The sequence below is a fragment of the Lygodium microphyllum genome, chromosome 10 (assembly GCF_053477565.2).
Source record: "Lygodium microphyllum isolate KBCC chromosome 10, Lygodium_microphyllum_v1.1.10, whole genome shotgun sequence".
NCBI lineage: Eukaryota > Viridiplantae > Streptophyta > Polypodiopsida > Schizaeales > Lygodiaceae > Lygodium > Lygodium microphyllum.
In genome coordinates, this window is record NC_141144.1 from 66,938,274 (window position 1) to 66,956,553 (window position 18,280).

The following is an 18,280-nucleotide window of genomic DNA, read 5'->3' on the forward strand; positions in this document are numbered from 1 at the left end:
TAAAATAAGTGTAATAGTATTTCACATAGAGCATAATAATGGAGTTGTAGAAACATGTAAACAAACATAAAAAGTTTTCTAAGGATACATTTGAAAATTTGGTTTTTTAAGTGTAATATGGATTTTCAATATTGCTCTCATTCCCCTACCCCCATCCCTTGCTTTCGGTTGTTCTAATCAACTCTTTGCTCCTAATCACCATCCATGTTCCCAATTACTTGTGACTATGTCTTAAACCTTTTTGAATGAAAGGATATATCAATCAAGAACAAACCATTTGAGCATTCCATCATAATTCATAAAAGGAGAGGATAAATAGAGAGCACAAAGAGAAAATAGAAATTTCTTGGGTGACTCAGATTTGAGAGAGGGGCTATTCCAAGTACCTATTAAGCATTCGCCCTCCAATGTTTCTAACCTACTATCAAAGTTAAAGCAACAAAGGGTAGGGAATGTATATTACTAAGTGCATTTAAATGCAAGACAACATATCTATAACCCAACCTTGTGACTATTTTTGTGTATTTGGCCGCCCACATCATGGAGCAATAAATGAATGCTAGTGAAAGTGACAATGGACTACAAGTCTAGTAGATAAGAGTTTATAAAGTAGTATGCATAGCTAGCAATTTGGGTTGTGAAGTTGCAAACATTTGACTGTCAAAATATGCGTAGTCAAATAGAGCAATAGACCGAACTATAAATAAACAATGACCACAAAATATTATGTATGCACATTTGTACATGTTTGGCACAACATGGCATTAAGATAATCAATTATGCAGTTGACATTGATGGGTATAATCTTACTTTTCCACAACCATGTAGAAGCTTTGGGCTTAGGATGCATAGTATGCCCATTTGAAGGAATAAAAACGACTTTTGAGCTAATATCTTCCCTTTCCTCATGCCTTATATTACAGGATTGAACCATAGTAACAAAGCTTTTTTCATCCTTCAAATGATATCTCAGCCACAAGGGTGTACAAAGGCCTGCTTACACCACCTTCGACACACGAGGATGCTAGTAGGTATGTCATTTGAAACCTAGAAGCAACTTGCATTGAAACAAAGGTCCCTTTTCTGGACATGTTTGATGGGCCTGCACAACTGTCCATCATCTCTTTTGGAGCTGTCTTGATTCACAGTCACTACTTGATCATTGGACTGCACAACTCCAATGCAGATTTCCTAAATACAAATTTTGGCAAATAATTTTGGTCGTTGATAAATTACCTCATCATCATGAACCAGATCCTGTGGTGGACAATATGGACAGTAGGAAATTATGATCGTCCTGGGTCTTCAATTTTTTAGCCTCTCTTTTTTCCATGGTTCCTTACAAAACAACATCACTGCATGATTTTCCTTCACTCGGTGATGTAGATAGTTTACATTCTACTTGTTTCCCAATGTTCCTAATACATTGTCCAGTGCTAATCTTCCTAGTAACATCAACCCTTGAAAATTAACTTTATCTGGAACATTGGTGTGACAACACAAAAGCATTCATATTTTAAAACACATCAAATTTGATAAATGTAAGTCAAGAAACAAAAAAAAATTAAGAAATTATTACAAAAAGTGAAGTTAATGGTTCCGAATGCCTATATAAATTTTCATAAAGCAAAAAAACCCCAAAAAAAAAGTTGAATATTCAAAATCAATACTTACTTATTTTCAATGCACTTGTCAAAGCAAGAGCTTGTTAACCTACACATAAGCAACATACAATCCGTTGGACAGCCATCAAAAAGCAAGCACTGCCATTAACAACACAACATAAATTAAAAATAAAATCTCCTTATGTCCATTATGGCCAATACTTTCTTTTGTCAATGAAGCTGAAGCAGACATGAATGTAGAGAAAGTTACTTGTTGAAGAGTTCAACTCTATATTCCATCTCCTGCTTAGCCATGCCAACCATCTGAAAGACCACAGCATAAAGTAGCAAGCCTTTAAGTTTCTAAAACAGGGATATACTGCAGGTAAAGTACTTCCATAAAGCATTAAGGTGATACGCGATCTTTTTCCGATATTTTTCATGAGGCCACAATATATATTCAAACTCCCTTGTATATCCAACCTACACACATGACATGACACAAACCATGCAAGCATAGAGAAAAGACACAGAAGGATAGACATCAAGCTCATTTCACAGCAATAGAGCGGATATAGGCTCACCGCCAAGCATGGTACCAAACAACACGCTAACATCATATCAAGGCTCAAGTTGATCTCACATATCCTGAACTCATACCATCTGCATGTGTGGAGGAAGCTACCAAGGGTCTAAAGTCCAAGCATGGCGATCTTAGCACAACTGAACCCCTAAGCACTATTTTATAGGATCTTTAGAAACCCTAGCCATGGGACTTGACGCATATTCACATTGTAAGGACCCTTAACTGCCCTAGCCTTTGGGGCACATTCATAGCTATTAACCTACTGGTCAATGGCAAAAGGTCAATGCTATGAGCATCCATCCAAGATGCCTGAGGATATCAACACTTTTCCCTTACAGAAAATTGTTGTCCTCAATCAGAAGAAAGTTAGAGAAGCAACTCGAGGGAGCAAAGTGACTCCCATGTTGCCTCCACTATGAAGGAAGGGTATGGCAAACAAAGAAAATATGAAATGAATGATAACACGAAGAATACAATTTATAGAATGCAAAATGATAACATGACTAACGAGAATGTAGATGATACAATGAATGAGCCTCAAACCTCCATGTCTCAAGAACCAAGGCAAAGGTGTCCGAAGAAAATGTTAAGGAGTGTGTCATACTCATGATGGATTGTGAAATGCAGCAGTAAGAGTGTGGGAACTGAAGCCACCAGCTAAGGGTGGGAACTGAAATGCAGCAGTAAGAGTGTGGGAACTAAAGCCACCAGCTAAGGGATGAAGTAGCCTGCTGAAGGAGGGCCTCAAAAACAAATCATAGCACGCTAGAACAGCTCTTAGATGCAGATCACAGCAGCTGGAGCACATTTTTCACAGATGACGATGTCCTCCACGCTAGAACAGCTCTTAGATGCAGACCACAGCAGCTGGAGTACATTTTTCACAGATGACAATGTCCTCCACGTGGACATTGGCAGGTGGATGATGACAATGGGCTGAAAAATGACCAGCAGCTCCTCCAGATGGGGTGTGGACAATAGTGGGAGGGTGTCAGCTGATGAAGACAACGATGGATGAGAGATGCACAAGCACTGACTCCATTTATAGAGGATTTTGGTCCTCCTTTCCTATAGCCCAGGCCCCAAAGACAAAACCAATCATTGTTGGTAATTCATCATAAAATGTGTTTTGGGGCTGTTTTAAGGAGAACTAATTAGGGGTTAATGCATGATATATATATTTTTTATTTTATTTTATTTTTTTCAAAACCCTGAAATTAGTGACTCAACACCCCATCTTAGGCCCAAAAAAGAACTATGCCAAAGATGACACCTCTACCCTCCTTTATACCTAAAATGTCCCACCACAAATAGGCATCAAACTACGGATGCCTCAATGGGCTGCCCAAGGCTATCTTACAAGCCACTTTTGCTGTTTCTAGCAATATTAGACTGGTTTTTCTTCATTTTTCAACAATTGGCCTTCGTTTCTGATCAGATTTTTGGTTACACGGCATGTGAACTCTTATTTTGTGAAGTCTTTGCTGTTGGTTTGTCTAGCTAATACAGCATTGCCAAAGCTCAAAAGATGACTGCACTGTCATGTCTAAGTCAGGTGGTAACACTTGTGGGAAATCCACACTATGAAGGGAGTGAAACACAATCCTCTGGGCAATGGGCTATCAAAGTAATCATTAGAAGGTGAAGGACAATTGTGTTAGCCGTTGGCTTGACACTACATTTACCCTTAGAATGGTGCATTACCTTAGTTATTACTATTTCTTATGTAAAGCAGCCTTTATATGTCTTATGAAGTTTACTGCCTCATGAAGTGCAGTTTTGGGGGCAGTTGAAAAACGTGACCTGATGAGGCATTTTGTGTGTTCTTCTTGTCTATCTGATCACTGGTGATGATCACGCCTGATGTATGATGTTTCTACCTAATTATGAAGATGATCTGGCAGTTGGCGCCATCATGGCTGAAATCTTGATCTCGTTTGTAGCATGTCTTGTGTGATTTATTCTCTGTTTTCTGATTAGTGGTGCTGAATGTAGTGTATCTATGCTTTCTTATGGTTGGTTCTGAGTTACTATGATTTCTGGGTGTGAGATTAGGTATTTGCTTCATAAAGTATTTCTCTGTTCTTTTATGTATTCTGCATAGAAAGGGCAGCAACACTTTGGCGATCCTGCCATTGCCTTCTTGGAACCTCTATGTCGAAACATTATTCAGAATGATGAAGGTTAAGCCCATATGTTCGCAGTTGCTGCACGAAGCAACAGTTTTCTGCGTGAAGCAGAAGTTTTCTGCATGAAGAATCAAAACCAGAACCAAGACAATTTAACACTCTTTATGTAGTTTTTATTTCTGGATGTTGAACCATAGTCGAAATATTTTTCTTTGATGATATATATCTGAAAATCTAGTTGCTTCTTGGGGCAGTGGTATATTGCTTCAAGCAGCATGATGCAGATTACAGGTTTAACTTTGTATTTCTTCATATATGTCAACGAATTACCCATACCGATCAAATGTTATTCTGACCCGAAGCAAATCCAGAGAATTACAGGAGTTATTGGCAGGACAACACAGGGAGTTATTGCAGAATGACAGCTGGGAAGCAGGAGGAATTAACACCCTGGATGAGGGGGAGTTTCCATCTTTTGGAGAGGAGTTCCGAGATGTTGGTACCTCTGCTGCTAGTACCGCTACTGTGTATCATTCCCCTGCGTCGTCTACTGAATCTCCCTCAAGCTCTCCTGATGAAGCAAAAGGAGTACTTAACTTACAAGATCTTTCAACTCCTCCGGATCGTGCAGCACAGCGATTACAGCATTTGGTGTTAGGAAGTGCAGTCCTGTTAAGGAGACCAATGGGTACTGCTAGGAAGTCTTTAACTTTTGATCCCTTACCCCCATTGAAGAAGAAGAAGTTCCGAATTATGAATCCTAATCCACCACTTAACCCTAAGGTTAGGGCATCTAAATTCTCAGGGAGGAGGAAGGAAGACCCGGATTGTCATGTCGCTCAGTTCGAGACAAGGTGGTTGGCCAGTGGCTTCAACAATATGTTTGGGGATCAAGTTAAATTACAGCAGTTTGCTGCAACCTTCAAGGGTAAAGCTATGGATTGGTATAGTACTCATGATACTGGATACTATACCACATATGTTGATCTTAAAACCGCTTTCTTAAGTAGGTTTAGAAAGCATAAGACAGCTACTGATGTGTTGAAAAGGTTGAAGCAGATCAAGCAGAAGACAATGTTAGTGCAGGATTACGCACAGAAATTTAAAAATCTATTAAACAGGTTGAATCAGGAAGATAGACCTTCTATGGAGTTACAATACTCTTATTTTGTTAAGGGTTTGGACAAAGCTATTGCAGCGGCAATTGCTAATGCAGAAATTGGAAACAATAATAGTATAGATCGGCTGGTTGAGGCAGCCTAGCAAGTGGAAAAGAGGCTTGGTAAGAGTAGATCCAGGAAGAAGAGTAAACATGACTCTTCAGATTCTGACTCTGATGGTTCTGATTCAAAGGATAGTAGTGAGGAGGAAGATACTTCATCAGGCTCTGAGTCGAAAACCGAATCAAGTGACTCAGATGATGATCGAAGTAAGCGTAGACAGAGGAGATACAAAAAGAAATCCAAGAAAGATAAAACCTCTTCTAGGGATAGCAAGAAGGGGAAAGAGAAAGAGGAAAAAACGGGCTTGGAGAAAAGGTTGGAAAAGAAAATTAAGAAGCAACTGTTGGGGATGGGAGTATTGACAACTTCCAAAAGTGTAAAATCATGTACCATTTGTCAAAAAGTGGGTCATGAGGCTAGAGAATGCTGGTATAATCCAGTTGTACGAAATGCAAGGCAGCAAACAGCATCTCCGGCGGCACCAATTAACCAAATTGCACTTGAATTGGCACAACAAAGAGGATTTAGAGGCTTTGGTAGGAAGGGTCAGCCACCTAAGCAATGGGGTACTGACCAGCCAAGGCAGTGGAATAATGTTCAACAGAGGTAGCAAGGACCTTGCTATTACTGTGGTAGGCAGGGACACATGTCTGGACCTAACTGTGAGTTATGGGTACGCCATAGGGCTGAAAGGGGAATGCAGACCGGGGAGCAGCAAGAAATGCAACCGGCAAGACTACCCCGTGGATAGCAACCATCGGCACCCGCAGCAGTAGTCCTAGTAGAGTTACCTGCAGAAGTCATGGAGAGTGAGGCAGCAAGTCATCAAAAGAACCAGCAAGTTTGTGAAGCTATACAGAAATAAGTGCTATATAAGGGTGTGTTAAATGTTACTAAGCATGGTTTGGAGCCGCAAGTGAGCTGTGACTGTTCAAATTGCATAGTTGTGGAGGATTGTCCGGATGAGACAGCAGTTTTGGCCATTACCAGAGCAAAAGCTAAGCAAAAGATTAATTGGGAAGATCAAGAAAATGCTAGGGAAGTGGCTTCCAATGAAGTTATAAAGTTGCACAAAAAACAGACTTCAAAACAGCTTAAAGTTGCAGAATTGCCTCATGAAGTTCAAGACAGTCAGCTGCTTCATGAGGAAAATCAGAAGGATATGTTTGTGCCAGGAATGCAGTTCAGTAAACACTCACAAAGTTTGAAGCCTTATGAGGCATTGCATGGTTCTCATGAGTTGTTTGCTGCACTAGCCAAATCTTCATTATAGTTGACTTTGGAACAAATCCTTGATTTAATTCCAGGGTTTAAAGAGAAGCTTTTAGCTAAGATTATGTCAAATCAGGATGGAGTGTTTAAGCATTATGCTATGGATCGAGAGCAAACTTCAGATTGTCAAGCGATGATTCCCACACTGATGGCGGTGGTAGACTATAAAGTTCCAACTATTCAAGTTGACTATTTGGGTAGCAAATTTGATGATGTTCTTCTAGATGGAGGTTCTGGAGTTAATATTTTGCCTGAAGAGATGTATTTGGCACATAAGTTGCAAGGACTTGTGGCAGCACCATTTCAAGTTAAAATGGCAGATCAAAGAAGAATTCAGCCATTGGGAATATTAAAGAATCATCTTATTCGGATAGCCGGGCTGAAGTTCAAGGTTAGTTTTGTTGTTCTTCGTATGGAAGGTTTAGGAGATTCATATAATATGCTGTTGGGAAGACCTGGATTAGACTAGCCAAGTTGAAGCAGGATTGGGGCTCAAATACAGTGGCTATTCCTCATGGAAGTAAGGAGGTCAAGTTGTCCACAAGTAGTCGGGTAATTTTGGAACCTAAGTACCGTCCGTTAGTTGCTCAACCAATCAATGTTGCACCTGAGATTGAGGATGATAAGGAGGAACTTTTTATGCAAGCTAACCCCACAGTTGTACCAGTTTTTGAAGTGGATGTTCAGAAAATTTTGGCTCAATATAGGGTATTTCCAGCGGTATTATCATCAGAAGTGGTTTTATCTTCAGAACAGAACAGTTACCCCATGCATCAGCAGAGTAATTTGATGCAGCAAACTGTTTGCTCCATGAAGCAAGACAGTGACTTCATGGAGCAGAGTAGTGATTTCATGCAGCAGAATAGTAATTTGGTGGTGGAAAGTAATGTTACTTCTGAGGGAAGTAAAAACACTGATTTGGGAACACTTAAAGACCAAAAGAAGCCTTCTTTGGATGCAGAGGAGGATTTAGACAAAGTGAGTCAGCAAGCTATTGTAGATGCAGAGCTGAAATATGAGCATACTATGCATAAGTCAGCTAGAGTCTTTGAGGATGATGTCCAAGAAGTGTATTTGGAAGCTGAAATAGGTTCTAAGCCGATAAAGGTGAGTATTTTCATTGAGGAAGATTTCAAACAGCAATTAATTAAGTTGTGTAGGGACTTTCAGGATATTTTTGCTTGGGAATATACGGATATGAAGGGCTTTGATCCAAAGGTGTGTCAACATAGAATTAATTTAAAGGCAGATGCAAAGCCCATTATGCAGAAACGGTATCGTATGAATCCTAATTATGCTAAACAGGTGAAGGAAGAGATTGACAAACTTCTTCGAGTGGGTTTTATCCGCCCTGTTAATGAAGTGACTTGGTTGTCACCAATTGTGGTGGTGCCTAAAAAGAATGGCAAAATACGGGTTTGTGTAGATTATAGAAAGTTGAATGCAGCAACTATTACTGACCCATTCCCTCTTCCCTTCACGGATTCTTTATTGGATGATGTGGCGGGCCATGAGATTTATAGTTTTTTGGATGGTTTCTCTGGCTTTAATCAGATTCGTATGCATCCGGAAGATATGGATAAGACAGCTTTTGTAACCGAATGGGGTGTTTTTGTGAGTACTGTCATGAATTTTGGTTTGAAGAATGGACCCCCAAAATTTCAGGGTGCAGCTCATAAAACCTTTGATCCTTATCTTACATCTTTTATGAGGGTCTTCATAGATGATTTTTGTGTATTTGGTAAGAAAGTGGATCATTTGCAGTATCTTAGACTTTGTTTTGAAAGATGCCGTCAATTTGGGATGTCCCTTAACCCTTTCAAATCTATTTTTGCTGCTAAAAGAGGAGTTCTGTTGGGGCATATTATTTCAGAAGAGGGTATGGCTATTGATTCAAGGAAGATTCAAGCAGTTCAAAAGGTTGTAGTACCTACAACAGTTCAAGAAGTGATGCGCTTTGTGGGGTAGGTCAAATGGCATAGCAGGTATTTGAGGTATCTAGCTCATATTTGTGCTCCACTAACATTGTTAACCAAGAAAGGGGTTCAGTTTGTGTGGAGGCATGACCAGGATAAAGCTTTTGCTATATTGAAAAAGATGCTGGTTGTAGCACCAATTTTGCAACCACCACAATGGAATATTCCGTTTCATGTATTTGTCGATGCATCTGATATTGCAGTAGGTGCAGTCTTAATACAGGAAAGGGTTGTTGGTTGGTTCAGACCTGTCTATTATGCAAGCAAACGGCTTACAACAACTGAGAAGAATTATACTGTTACTGAACGGGAAGCTTTGGGGATGATCTTTGCATTGCAAAAATTTAGACATTACTTGTTCAGAAACCAAGTTGTTTTTCATGTGGATCATCAGGCTTTGCTGTATCTTATTAACAAGCCACAGCTTACAGGAAGATTGGCAAGGTGGATGTTATTATTGCAAGAGTTTGATTACAAAATAATATATACACCAGGTAAAGAGCATGCAGTGGCTGATTTTCTGAGTAGAATTGAGTCAGTGGACCCTGTAGTGGGGGTGAATGATCAGTTGCCTGATGGAGAATTATTCAATGTTCAAGTAAGCCAATTTAATTCCTTCTATGATCAAATGTTACAATTTTTGCTTCATGGAGTGATGCCTCCAGATTTGTCTAGAGACCACTGTAGAAGATTGGCATTACAAAGCAAGAGTTATCAAGTTATTTTGGGAGTTCTTTACAGGAGAGGCATTGATAATGTGCTAAGAAGGTATGTAACTGTTCAAGAGCAGCCTGCAGTTCTCCATGAAGCACATGCAAGAATAACTGGAGGGCATTTCTCTGGTCAAATTACAGCTAGAAAGGTTCTTCAAGCGGGATTGTGGTGGCCAACTGTGCTCAAAGATGCGCATCAATATGCTAAAGAATGCATTACTTGTATGAAGGAGGGTCAACCTCAATCTCGAGATCGAATGCAAGATCATCCAGTTTTACCTTTGGAACCATTTCAAAAGTGGGGTATTGATTTTGTGGGCCCCATCAAGCCAGCTGCTCGTCGGAGTAAGAATCAGTATATTCTGGTTTGTACCGATTATTGTACTAAGTGGGTTGAAGCCAAAGCATTACGGGATAATAAAGCGGTAAGTGTAGCTCAGTTTTTGTACTCTAATATCATGACCCGTTTTGGATGCTCCATAGAGTTGGTAAGTGATCGAGGTACGCATTTTCTGAATGAAGTAATCAAAGAGCTTACTGCTAAGCATATGATCCTTCATAAGAAGTCTACACCTTATCACCCTCAAGCAAATGGACAGGCTGAAAGTTCAAATAAGGTTTTACTTCGAATTCTTAAGAAAATTGTGGCTGATAACCGTAAGGATTGGGATACAAAGTTAGATTCGGTGTTATGGTCCTTTCATACAGCATATAAGGTATTAACAGGCTTAACTCCTTTTAAGTTGGTTTATGGACTTGAGGCAATTGTTCCCATGGAATTTTTTGTGCCTAGTTTGAGGATAGCGGTTGCTTATAGGTTGTGTCCAGAAGAATCACTTCATTATAGGCTCCTGAAGTTGTTCCAGTTAGAGGAAGATCGGATTATAGCTCACTACCTTCAAGGGGTGGTGCAGTCAAGAAGACAGGCATGGGTTAATAGGCATATTAAAAAGAAGATAATCAAAGAAGGGGATTTGGTTATGGTGTATAATTCACGGATTGGGAAGCACCCAAGGAAGTTAAAGTTAAGGTACACTGGTCCCTATGAAGTTTTGAAAGATGTTGGTCAAGGCACTTTTGTGTTGACTACTTTACAGGGTGAAATTATTAAGCCTGCAGTGAATGGATTTAGATTAAGAAGGTTAGTTCAACCGGATTATGATAAGGTACTCTATGGGGTTGAACAAAAACAAGTTGCACTAAATTTGGTTCAAATTTCAGCACTGTTGCCTCATGGAGTAATCTGTGGCATCTTACCTCATGGAGCACTTTATGATTCTATGACTCTCATTATTGTTTTTAGGGTGTTCTGGCTTGGTTTTTGGCAAAAAGAACTATTCTTTTATGGTGAGCAATTAGCTGATGATGTTATCTTGTGTATCACTTGTGGTGAACATGAAAAAGTGAGGCAAACTTCAGTAGTGCTCTATGAAGTGCAATTTATTTGTCAATTGTTCTATCTCAATGTAAAGGTTCAATTGTACTACATGAAGTGGTGGCAATATATGATATTCAAAGTTGGCTCTTGGAATTTACTTTATGAGGATTATCTTTTTAAATTTCTTTGTCCTACAATCATGATTGGGCAAAGTGGTATCATGGCCATGGAAAATTGTGCTTTGAAAAGATATCTACCTTTTAACTTGGGATGTTTATGTGATCCTTTAGAAGATCAACTGTCTTCAACTCCACTTCTATTGGTATTTTTATTGTGTGAACTTATCAAGTTTCAGTTGCATGAGGTGGGTTTGAAGCAACAAGACTCTCATGTTCAACTTAGGGGAAGTACAAGTGGCAATCAGTATGTTACCATGTCTCTGTTTTCAAGGAGTTTAACTCATGGTCAGGTAAGGCAAGTGGAAAAAGGGCAAATTATGGCTAAGAAGACTTGTGTGCTCTCGCCTGCGCCTATTCAACAGCGTTTCTCTACGACTTCACGCCATCAAGCTTCATCGTTTTCTTCATCTCTTTTCATTCCTAATTCGCAGCAGGTCGTCGCTGATGCAGCCATGGTGAAGACCAGACAAAAGAAGAATTCGAAGCTACCTGTTAAGAGGGCACGACAGCAGCCGAGAGCAGTCCTGGACCAAGATGATGACTCTAGTGATAGTCCACCTGATACAACGCCATCGAAAGTCAAGAATTCCACGCCAAAAACGCCTTCTGTAATGTCGAGTGAAGATGACAGTGAGTTGCCTACTCCTATGCTTGATTGCTCTATACTCATGGATACCAAAGAACCCAATACCAAGGGCTGATTAATGCAAATTGGGTTGCTTGATTATGCGGAGCTACCATGGGAGGCTTGGGGAAATAATATACATGCTCAACAGCAGTTACTTATGATTCGAGAAAGTAGCAAAGTTGGCGGAAGATTGGAGCTTACTCCTACTCTACTAGCACATGTTTTCTCTCTTGCGCTTAATGATCGGCCAAAGCATTGGCGGTGCACACATGAAGCTATGCAGCAGGAGTTTAGGCTTCCTACAAGTGTTCGAAATCAGTATGTGTTAAGGCATGCAGATGCAAAGAGGAGGTTTTTCATCAAATGGTTTATGCAGCGGTTTTTATTGTTCATAAAGCCTGATGTAATAACAAAGGATACCTTTGGTATTTTATGGTATGCAGAAAATGTTGGGATTCCAAATTGGTCAGGAACTTTATATGACAAATTGATGCATGAAGTTCATGTGCCAACAATTCGTAAGCAGCAGCAAAAAAGTAGACTTGGACCTATGTTGGCTAGTTTATATACTCATTTGCAGGTTGTATGTCCAACATTGCATCCATCACTTTGGGAATCTCCAAGTATGGACAAGATTACTACATTTAAAAGGCAGAAATTAGTGGATGGGATAATGGTTGACTGTTATGATAAAGATTTGTCTCATGATAATGCATTGAATGATCTTGAGAATGTTAAGTCAAAGGAGTTTGTGGATCCTTTGTTTATGACTTTTTCATCTCCTGAAGCTTCACATGCTAGTACTTTGGGATGCACTGTGCCTTTAGATATATCAGCATGGTTAAATGATGATGTCAAGAATGACAATGCTCGTGAAGATGTGCTCATTTCAAGGGTTAAGAAGAAGGTTAGATTCTCCAAGTTGAAGATGGAGACTATGCCTATACCAAAGCACAATGATACTATGCAGCAGCATATGGGTTTGTCTTATGACAGGGAAGTGGTTCATGATGGATATGTTCCTCAAAGTCTTGGTGAAGCTTGCTCTTTGGTTGCAAGGTTACATCGGTTCATGCAGGATATGCATGCTAATGGTGCCGTTAAGTGTGGTGCAATCTTTGCAGGAGCAGTTAGAGTCCATGAAAACTAAAAGAGATTCTATGCAAGTTGAAATCGAAAAAATGAAGGAATTACATGAGAATGAGGTGGATGCTTTGAAAAGGCAAATTGATGAGTATGCCGATATGTTGCTTAAATGTAAATTGTCTTCTGTTGCATTTAAGGAATGGACAGCTAATATGCAGGATAAGTTTGGTGGTGAATTGGATTTGTTGGCTAAATAAAATGCTAAGTTGAAGGCTGAAAGGGTATTATTGAATGCCCGTTTACAACCTCTTTTTAAAGTGGAAAAGCAAATCTTGAGAGATATGGAGGTTGATCTTGATGGCTCTATTTTTATGCAGCAAGATTTGGCATCAATGAGAACTACATTGACTTCCTTTATGCATGATCAATGGGTTAGCATAGCTGCTAGAATGTCTCAAGTTATTTCTCGGTCATATGCAGTTTTACAGCAAACATTTGTGTCTAAAAAGATGGAGAAATTGATTCATGAGAAAGATATGTTAAAGGAAAAGTTGGATGGTATGCAAGCCGACCATCATAGGATGATGGATGTAGTGTCTGGGTTGCAGAATGTTAAGCAAATTCAGGGTTCTGAAAATCTGTCTGTGGATGCAGTAGATATGGTCAAAGCTGATATTAATAATGTTTTGCAGGATATAAATCAGCAGATTAAGATTCAAGATCATATGGTGGATACAGTTCATGATATTGCATCTTTTGGATTGCAGGAGCATCATGTCCAGGAGCAATCTGTTACAGATTGCAATGATGCTCATGAGCCTCATAGTTCATAAGTTCTTTTGATATAGAACTATCAGATCTGATTCTCTTTTTGTTCATCATACTTACATCATATTTGATATGTATGCCTCTGGGATTATGCCTTTATGTTTTCTTTTGACTGTCTTTTGAGGGGCTTATGCAACTGCAGTAGAGGGCTATAAGTATCCTACTAGAGAGGCTCTACTTATGGTTACTCTTTGTGGCTTACTTCACGGTGAAAGGCTGTGGGTAAGGCATAATCTTTTTCACTAGATATGTTGGGTTTTGGATAAGGCATTTTGACTTCATCAATCATTCAAGGGTTCAAGTCATGGCTGTGCCAGCCATCCACCGGGCTGTGCCAGGTGTTAGCCGTTGGCTTGACACTACATTTACCCTTAGAATGGTGCATTACCTTAGTTATTACTATTTCCTATGTAAAGCAGCCTTTACATGTCTTATGAAGTTTGCCTCATGAAGTGCAGTTTTGGGGGCAATTGAAAAACATGACCTGATGAGGCATTTTGTGTGTTCTTGTCTATCTAATCACTGGTGATAATCACGCCCGATGTATGATGTTTCTACCTAATTATGAAGATGATCTGGCAGTTGGCGCCATCATGGCTGAAATCTTGATCTCGTTTGTAGCATGTCTTGTGTGATTTATTCTCTATTTTCTGATTAGTGGTGCTGAATGTAGTGTATCTATGCTTTCCTATGGTTGGTTCTGAGTTACTATGATTTCTGGGTGTGAGATTAGGTATTTGCTTCATGAAGTATTTACCTGTTCTTTTATGTATTCTGCATAGAAAGGGCAGCAACAAGCTGTCGAGGGAGCGGAACACACCCTCAACTGACCCTCGAGTGGAACACACTCCTCAAATACAATCAAGGATAGAGAAGATAATTACCAACTTTCAAAGGAGCGAGGCATAGTCTTTAGATGCCAAGAAGAGGACCAAGCTGCAAAAACAACAATAGAACACAGCAGTAAAACGCCGTAGTAGAACGCAGCAACAGAACCCCATAGTAAAACACAATAGTAGAATGCCGCAATAAAACGCCACAGTAAAACGCAGCAATAGAATGTTGTAGTAGAACACAAGAATAGAACGCCGAGTGGAGATGGATGCAGAAGCCACGAAGTGTAATGTCCTCTTCACAGGGTGTGAACGGCGATGGAGAGGGTGGAGAAAGGAGAGAAGAATGTGAAAGAGAGTAACAAAGCAACAAAAGGAATGAATCTGTGGGATGGTGGTGTGTAAATGAGGGGAGAGGTGACCTATATATAGGCCCTAGATATCTAGGGTAGCGTACCATTGTGTGGGCGCCTACTAATAAAGTGCCCAAAATGAGAGCGCAAACCCTTTTTGGGGGTGCTAGTGTGAAGCCCTAACTAAAGTGAATAAACTAAAGAAGTGGTTTCTAACACACTCTCATACATAATCATACTACTCATGTGAGCATGAAACACGTGATTCTTTGCCAAAGCTAAGGCCCTCTAGTTATCCACATGTAGCTAAGTGGGACCTATCCAAGGAAAGCCAATCTCCACCAACATTTGACGGAGCCAAACTACCTCCGTAGTTGTGGAACAAAGGGCACAGTACTCAATCTCTATAGAAGAAAATGCTACAATAGGCTACTTTTTACTACTCCACAAGATAGCTCCCGACCCGAGGGAGAAAGCATAACCTATAATGAATCATCTTGAATCCACATCTCTTGCAGAATTAGAGTCACTCCATCTAAAAATAGTAACTCCCTCTCCGCACATGATCTTGTAGGATCGAATCCCCTATACGCAAAACGTCCAAAAAGACTCTCCAATAAGGTTGTGTAAGAGCCTTTATAAAAGAAGAAGACAATGCCACCACAAAGGAAAAGTTTGACCGAGTGTGAATAAACCAGATCAACGAGCCAACAAGGCACCTATAGCAAGTAGCATCTAGAAGGGAATCTTCTATAGCCAAAAGCTTGGACTCTCGATCCATGGGGGAAGAAATAGGCTAATACTCGATCATATCAAACTCCAAAGGTAACTCAAAGAGTACCTATGTTGGAAAATGAAGATGCCTTGTGTCATCTGATAGATCTTCAAGCCAAGGAAGAAGTGTAGGATCCATAGATCCATCATGTCAAACTCCTATCACAAGATCTCCTGAGCCTAATCAACCTCTTGGGAGTCACTCCCTGTGATAAACAAATCATCCACATAGAAGATGACTAGTACACTTCCACCACCCTTAAACCTTATAATAAACATTGGGGTCATGATCTAATCGATGGAAGCCACTTTGTAAGAAGAATCTATCGACCTTCCGATACCAAGCTCAAGGATCTTGCTTCAGGCCATAGAGGGCTTTTTGCAACCTATAAACATAGTCCTCCTTGTTGAGCTAAAGCATGCATTACTTGCTGATTAGCCTCTTAAACAACCCCAAAACACACTAAAAATGCTCTTTTAGAGTAAAACCCTAAAACGGGGAGCAGTTCAAGAGAGTTCAGTGGAAACCCTAATTTTTCGGGCGCCCTTCCACATCTATAAATAGACAGGCTGCCCCCATTCAGCCTCATTCCGTCTGTGCAAGTTTCTCACTCCACGTGCAAATTTCAGCCATCAACCTCCTCCCACGTCGTTGTCCAACCCTCGAGACCACTGCCACTCCATCCGTGTTTACTCCTGCTGCTCGCACCTTCATCCATGCTAACATCAGCTGCTGGTGACATCATCATCTGCTGCGATCTGATCATCTAGTCATCGCCAAGCAAAGCAAACATTGTTTTCAACCTATTGTTTACAGCAGACTGTGCACAATTTCCAACCTCCCATCAGCGGTACACTGCTGTGTTTACCAGTTTTCAAGCCACTGACTTATCACTTATTATATTTAGTTTGTTACACCTACCTACAACTGGCAAAGATATAACGCCAGTCGATTAGTGTAGTCGATTATGCACTGCTTGACTTAGAAGGCCACTTTCCTTTATGTTGTATCTTATCTATACTTTGTGTACATTGTATAGTGTGTGGAATAAGAATAAGAAATCAACAAGAAAACGTTTTGGCCTCCATCTCTCTTCTTGTGTTCTTGAGTGAGCTTCCTCTTATGTATACAGTGTGTGTTTAGCGCAACACCTCAAGCAAGTCCCCCTACCACGCGATTCTTGACATGGTATCAGAGCGGCGCCACTGAAATAGGCTAATTTTGAAGGCTGAAGTGAAGGAGAAAAAGCAAGGTTTAAGCAAGCAAGCAACGGGTAAGAAGCTCTCCCATTCTTCCACTCTCTACCTTTGATAGTATTAGCGATCAGATCCTGTCCTGGCAGCCAGTCGGACTGACCGGTCGGACTGCCACGTAGCAATCCGACCTGGTACTGCACCAGTCGGCTGCAGCGACCTGCCTATTTTTGGCGCTCAGTTTCTGGCTATTTATAGCCGATCTTCTGCAGTCTCTCCTATCACTGTTCGCAAGTTTCTGGCTGGAGACTCGTGCAGATTTCATCTCTGTCTGCAGATTTCAGGTTGGAGATCGTGCAGACTGCGCGGACTTCGAGGTGAACAACAGGTTGCATCGTCGAGGTGGAGACACGCAGTCCCGCGCACTGCACCCGTGTACATATCTGCATATCTTTATATACAGCACACTTTATATAGCAGATCATCTTCCACTCTCTCTTTCTCTCTCTTCTCTCTGCGTTCTCTCTCTCTCAGTCTTGGTCCCACGCTTCCGCATCGCTGCACTCTGACATGGTATCAAAGCATTGAAGAAGGGTTGGCTGAGTGAAGAACCTACCTGAAGAGGAGATTCCATTGCGACACAAGGTTGCGTTTCCAGCGTTCGAGAGCGAGCGGGAGGGCTGTGCATTGTAACAAGGCTGAAGCAAGCATGGGCGCGCGGAAAAGGAATCCAGTTGGTGGATTTGCTGCTGTTTGATGCTGTTTAAAGAGGAGAAAGGCTGAGTTTTCAGTCTTCAAGTGCAGGTTTTGCTTTTTCATCACCTCCGGCAGGTAAAGAAGGTTCGAGACGCGGAAGAAAAAGCCCTAGCAGGCTGCGTTTTCACAGTCAGAGGGGGCTGCTTTTGCGTTTGTGAAGGCATTACAAGTGAAGATGTCTACAGAGATTGACTTGGAGTTCCAGACGATCATGGACCAGAAGGTGCCTGTCTTACCGACTCTTCCCGCAAATCAAAAGCTCGATGGTGATAATTACCGCATCTGGCGCGTGATGATGTTGGCCATCCTTGAGTCTTACGATTTGGCGGAGCTTGTACAGGAGGAGATCGACTGGCCCTCGGTGAGAGATGAGTCCAAACTCTCTTCCGATGCTCGTGCGGAGTTGGCCAAGGCACAGTCTCACTGGGACAAACTGAATGCCCAAGTTCGTTCTTTTCTTTTTCTATCTTGTACTACAGCCGTGATAGCCCACATCGAGCACTTGACGGTGGCTCGGAAGATATGGCTGGAGCTTGACCAGATATATAACCGGATGACCCTTATGAAGCGGGTTTCTTTGGAGGTGCAGATGCGAACCTTGTCCGTGAACAAGTCTTCTTTGTTGCGGGAGCACATCAACAAGCTTAGACAGCTTCAGATGCAGGTTCAAAATGCGGGGAAGCCGATTTCCTCCGAAGACATGGCGATCACACTCTTGTCCCAGTTGCCGCCACGATTCGGTGCTTTTTACTCCGCCCTTATTGCTTC

The 18,280-nt window shown here is 41.0% G+C and overlaps 1 protein-coding gene across 2 annotated transcripts in view; it reads right to left on the bottom strand.

Moving 5' to 3' along the window:
* The window catches only part of LOC148030111 (mitochondrial import inner membrane translocase subunit TIM10-like), a 95,423-nt gene that overhangs the window by 58,212 nt on the left and 18,931 nt on the right, over positions 1 to 18,280 (bottom strand). For both annotated transcript variants that reach the window (XM_087686381.1, XM_087686382.1), the window contains 2 exons: positions 1,876 to 1,928; positions 1,675 to 1,713 (listed from right to left, as the gene is read on the bottom strand). In XM_087686381.1, the coding sequence (XP_087542507.1) occupies positions 1,675 to 1,713; positions 1,876 to 1,928 (92 nt within the window). The remainder of the gene's footprint in view (positions 1 to 1,674; positions 1,714 to 1,875; positions 1,929 to 18,280) is intronic.